This window comes from Myotis myotis, unplaced genomic scaffold (assembly GCF_014108235.1).
Source record: "Myotis myotis isolate mMyoMyo1 unplaced genomic scaffold, mMyoMyo1.p scaffold_m19_p_11, whole genome shotgun sequence".
Lineage (NCBI taxonomy): Eukaryota > Metazoa > Chordata > Mammalia > Chiroptera > Vespertilionidae > Myotis > Myotis myotis.
In genome coordinates this window covers 51,000,254-51,006,142 of record NW_023416315.1, presented here as the reverse complement: position 1 = coordinate 51,006,142, position 5,889 = coordinate 51,000,254, and the positions used below count along the sequence as shown (strand labels likewise).

The 5,889-nt window shown below is 38.1% G+C and overlaps 1 protein-coding gene across 1 annotated transcript; it reads left to right on the top strand.

Moving 5' to 3' along the window:
- The first annotated feature begins 264 nt into the window (after positions 1 to 264).
- Positions 265 to 1,206, top strand: LOC118665713 (olfactory receptor-like protein OLF3). Its single transcript, XM_036327006.1, has one exon. It carries the CDS (start codon positions 265 to 267, stop codon positions 1,204 to 1,206), a length of 942 nt encoding a protein of 313 aa, XP_036182899.1.
- Positions 1,207 to 5,889: the final 4,683 nt, after the last annotated feature.

Below are 5,889 nucleotides of genomic sequence, written 5' to 3'. Positions count from 1 at the left end.
AGAACAGATGTTTGGGAGAAATTATGTTCCAGTTAATTGAACTCCAAGAATGTAATTTCTTTTCTCCTTGATTTCCAGCTGCACAGCTGGATCCCATTGTGTTCTTCGTCTATGGATATGTTCAAGCAGAGTTTGGCTGATGTGTTCTAGAGAAACTTTAGGTTCAGATGGGTAGGTTCTCTATATGGTCTAAAAGCCACCCTTTCAATCCTGAGTTTTCATGATTATTATATCAACACCTTTCGTTTAAATCCTCAGGAACTCATGGGCCAGGAAAATAAAACCCAGACATGGGTGAGTGAGTTCTTTCTGCTGGGGCTGTCCAGAGACTGGGGAACACAAGTGTCCCTCTTTGTCTTGTTCCTGATCATGTACTTGGTGACCATTGTGGGAAATCTCCTCATTCTTCTTCTGATCAGACTGGACAGCAGGCTTCATACCCCTATGTACTTCTTTCTTACTGTTTTATCCTTTGTGGACCTTTGTTATTCAAGCAGTAATGCCCCACAAATGCTAGCCCACTTGCTCTCAGCCCAGAAGTCCATCCCATTCCAAAGCTGTGTGCTCCAGCTCTATGTGTCCCTGGCATTGGGCGGGTCTGAGTTCTTCCTGCTGGGAGCCATGGCCTATGACCGCTATGTGGCAGTGTGTCACCCGCTGCACTACACAGTCATCATGCATGGAGGGCTGTGCCTGGGGCTGGCTGCCGGCTGCTTGGTGGCTGGTTTCATGAATTCACTGATGGAAACAATCATCACCTTTCGGCTTCCCCTGTGTCACAACATTATTAACCATTTTGCCTGTGAGACCCTGGCTGTGCTGCGGCTAGCCTGCGTGGACATCTCTTTCAACATGGTCATGGTGGCCATCTCAGGATTTCTGGTGATCATGCTTCCCTGTTCCCTGGTCCTCTTCTCCTATGGTCATATAGTTGCTGCCATTCTGCGTATTCGCTCTGCTCAGGGACGTAGCAAAGCCTTTGGGACCTGTGCTTCCCACCTCACTGTGGTGTCCATGTGCTTTGGGGCTACCATCTTCACCTACCTGGGGCCACGGTCAGCATCCTCAGTGGAAGAGGAGAAGATGGTTGCTCTATTCTACGCTGTGGTGGCACCTATGTTGAACCCCTTGATTTATAGCTTGAGAAATAAGGAAGTTATGGCTGCTGTCTGGAAAATTTTAAAGAAATTTAGAGATAAAAGATAAAAACTGTGAGAAATTCTTATCAAAACACAAAGGATATCACATTTACACTGAAGAAAATTATTATGGTCAGATCCTTGCATTTGAATGATTAATGAATTTCTTTACATAGGCCAATATCAGATAAGTTATGCCAGTGATCCATGAGAGAGCCTTGTCTTAGATCATCTTGCCTCACATATCCAGTGGTATTTAGACTTTATCTAACCATTTTTGGTTTTACTGGTGTATCAGTGGCTAAAGGAATGATCTGTGGCTTCATCAGTGGCATTAATTGCATTAAAAAAGTGTTATGCAAATGTCACTATATCTATTTCCAAAATTATTCATCACCATAGTCTTTTATTTAACTAATCTTCCAAGACTTGTTTCCTATAAACTGGTCACAAAGTCTCCACATCCATTGCACTCTTTTAAAAACTTAAATGTAGGTATGTATATTTATTCTACTAATTGTTATTATTGATTTTCACATATCACACCAATCTGCCAAGATTATTTTGAATTTTTATTCTCCAATTTATCCCATTAGTTTACTTTCTCTTTCTGTTCCATAGAAAAAATAAGCAGAAAAAGTCATGAAAAGAAATACTAAATAGTACATGTTCATTATATATCACTGTGAACCTACCTCCAGGTAGTAAAAATAGGACCAGATGTCATATAATTGAAATCATGTAGTATGCAGCCTTTTCAGATAGGCTTTTTTGCCATAGTGTTATACATTTAAGTTTCCTTTATGTCTTTTCATGGTTTCATAGTTTTTTTTTTCTTTTTGGAACTGAATAATATTCGATTATCTCTATGTAGTACAGTTTGTGCTACTGAAAGACACATTGTTTTCAAATTTTGGTAATTATGAATACAGCTGCTAGGTTTTGTGGAAATATTTTCAAATCCTTTGGGTAAATACCAAGACACATAATTGCTAGATCACATGGTAAATATATGTTTAATTTTGTAAAAAAAACACCAAACTGTCTTCCAAAGTGGCTGTACCATTGTGCATTCCAGCAGCACTGAATGAGGCTTTTTATTGCTCCATATTTTACCAGAAATTGGTATTGTCAATGTTCTGGATTTTGGTCATTCTAACAGGTGTGTTTTTTTAAATTTGCATTTCCTTGATGACAAAACACCGGAAGCATCTTTTCATGTATTTACTTGCCATCTGTATATCTTCTTTGGTGAGGTATTTAAGATAGTAGGCTAATTTTGAATCAGGTTGTTTGTTTTCTTATTGTCAAGTTTTAAGAGTTCTTTGTAAATTTTAGATAATAGTTATTTATCTGATATGTCTTTTGCAAAAACTTTCTTCCAGTGTGTGGCTTTCTTTTCATTCTCTTGACATCATTCACTTTCATATTGACAGAAATACATATCGACATATGCAACAACTCAATAAAATTATTGCCCATTCATTCTTTAAAAGACTAACAATTATAACAGAAAAATGTAAAAACAACTTCAGCCAACAAAAAATGGCTTAAAGTAAAGGACTAGGGGCATGGAAATTAAGTTGTGCTAGGACAGGCAACAAGCTAAAACCTTCTAAATATAAAATTAAGCTTTAAAAGCTTACATTTTTATGATGTTGAAAGTGAAGAAACCAAAGCCAGAATGATAAGCACAAAATAAAGCTGCCACCTCTATGGGATATGAGAACTTGGATAGAGACCAGTGGAGAAAGAAGTTTTAATTAAATTTGATTAATCACCCTTTCTTAAGAGATTATCCCAAGCAATATTGTCATGCCTGACAATCTTCCATCATCTGGACTTTTATCTCCATTTGTCCCACACATCTGACCCACATGCTAACCTCCTATGATACCACAATTATTCTTTTCTTAAAACAACAACAACAACTCTTTATTGTTGAAAGTATTACATGTGTCTCCTTTCCCACTGTTGTTCTTTCCCAGTCTGCCCCCACTCCCCAGCCCAGGCCTTCACCACCACTCCCATTGATATGAGTATAGGCATACAAGTTCTTTGGTTGATCTCTCCCCACCCACCACCCACCACCAGCCCACCTTCCATCTGCTTTCCCTTTGAGGGTCTGTTCGATGCTTCTATGTCTCTGGATCTATTTTTTTCCCATCAGTTTATGTTGTTCATTACATTCCACAAATGAGTGAGATCATGTGATATCCTTCTCTGACTAGCTTATTTCGATTAGCATAATGCTCTCCAGTTCCATCCATGCTGTTGTAAATGGTAAGAGTTCTTTCTTTTTGACAGCAGCATAGTTTTCCATTGTGTAGATGTACCACCATTTTTTAATCCACTCATCTGCTGATGGGCACTTAGGCTGTTTCCAAATCTTAGCTATTGTAAATTGTGCTGCTATGAACATAGGGGTGCATATGTTCTTTCTGATTGGTGTTTCTAGTTTCTTGGGATATATTCCTAGGAGTAGGATTACTAGGTCAAATGGAAATTAGATTTTTAATTTGTTGAGGAAATTCATCTGTTTTCCACAGAGGCTATGCCAGTTTGTATTCCCACCAGCAGTGTACAAGGGTTTCCTTTTCTCCACATCCTTGCTAGCACTTGCCATTGTTGATTTGTTAATATTTCACAGACCTATAACAAACTCTCCAAAAAATTTATATGGAATAAAAAAAGACCCTGAATAGTCACAGAAATCCTGAGAAAAAAGAAAAAAGTTGGAGGGATCACAATACTAGACATCAAATTATATTACAAAGCCACTGTTCTCCAAACAGCCTGCTACTGGTGCAAGAACATACAAATAAACCAAGAAATCGACCCAAGCCATTATGCTCAATTAATATTTGACAAAGGAGGCAAGAGCATACAATGGAGTCAAGACAGTTTCTTCAAGAAATGGTGTTGGAAAAATTGGACAGATGCATGCAAAAAATGAAACTTGACTACCAACTTGCATCATAAACAAAAATAAACTCAAAATGGATAAAAGACTTAAACATAAGATGGGAAGCCATAAAAATCTTAGAAGAATCTATAGGCAGCAAAATATCAGATATAGCTTATAGCAATATGTTTACCAACATATCTCCTAGAACAGTGGAAACTAAGAAGAAAATAAATAAATGGGACTACATCAAAATAAAAAGCTTCTGCAAAAGAAACCATCATCATCATCATCATCATCATCAACAACAACAACAACAACAACAACAACAACAAAAACCCAAAAAACAAAACAAAACAAGAAATCCCTCTGCATAGAACATATTTGCCAATGTGACATCTGATAAGGGTTTAATCTCCAAAATTTATAGGGAACTCATATAACTTAACAAAAGGAAGATAAACAATCCAATCAAAAAATGGGTAAAGGATTAGACACGTCTCAAAAGCAGACATACAGAAGGCCAAGAGGCATATGAAAAAATGCTCAAAATCACTAATTTGCATCTCTGAGAGATGCAAATCAAAACAACAATGAGGTCTAGGTCACCCATTTCTGTCATTATACCCTGGACTTTCTATTGCTAATAATTGTACTACCTCTGACATCTGCATGTCAAGTTCCCCACTCTGACCACTCGCTCTGATTCCTCTTTCCGGTTTACACCATATAGTATAACTCAAACAAATTTGATCCCACCATGACCTCTATTACATTAAGCCTAGCACATTTTTCTCATCCATACTCCCCCCCGACTCCCCCCTCTGCCACACATACACACACACAGACACACAGACACACACATTTTGTCTTATTACCCCTCTTTCTACGCTGGGAAAGAGTAGCTTCCATGCAAAATTGTATGATTATTACTTCCATGTACTCTGTGGTCATCTTGAGGACATTGCATTTGCAATTAACTCTCCTACATCCAGAAGTAGATTTACCATCAAGCTAATAGAATAAAACTTGATGGTAAATGGTGACTAGATAACAAATCGTGGTAACATCCTACTGAGGAATGAAAACATAAACTTCCCCTTATGATTGAAAAACCTGGACATAACACAACAAGAGACAGAAGACTGAGAAAAAGCAGACGACAACCAAGAGTCCCCAGAATGTGAGGAACAACACGACAGTGAGTTCCCAGGGTTTCCTGACTTTCTCCCATATATCCTGAACTGTGGTCTGAAAAATTCTCCAACCTAGAACTGCCAACAGATAGAGACAAAAACAGCTCTAAGAAAAGTCTATATAGTTGAATTCTAGGATAGGCTGTGTCAGTATGTCATGGACTAGAGCCAGTTTGTATAATCTCTAACCTATTTGGGATTATTTGCATGAAATTTGGACCCCAAGAATCTTGTATGAAGGATCACAGTTACAGCAATTCATAGAAGCTCTTCACAACAGATGGGCATTTCCTATCTTTGGATAAGTGTGTTCCCCTTTCCATTTTCCCTCCCCCACTGTCAGCACAGCAGGCAACCAGACCTGGTTAGCACAACTGTCATTTGGTGGACACTCTCATTTCCATTTCTATCAGTGACCACCACATGACAGTATATTTTAAATCCTTGTTGGAAAATTGTGACTAATATCCAGTTATATACTGTAGAGGCTGTCGGGGTTTTTCTCGGGTTTTGAGATAAATTGAGGCCAGAGATATGAAAGAATTGCCTTATTTTTATTTGCTACAATTTGGTTTTCATACTTCAGTCTATAAGAGAAACTGTATTGAAGGCTGCTTCATTGCCATAAGCAAGTGTGGCAGATTGAGTT

Excerpts from the sequence above, each read along its gene's own strand:
- LOC118665713 (XM_036327006.1), top strand. The coding sequence starts at position 265 with ATGGGCCAGGAAAATAAAACCCAGACATGGGTGAGTGAGTTCTTTCTG.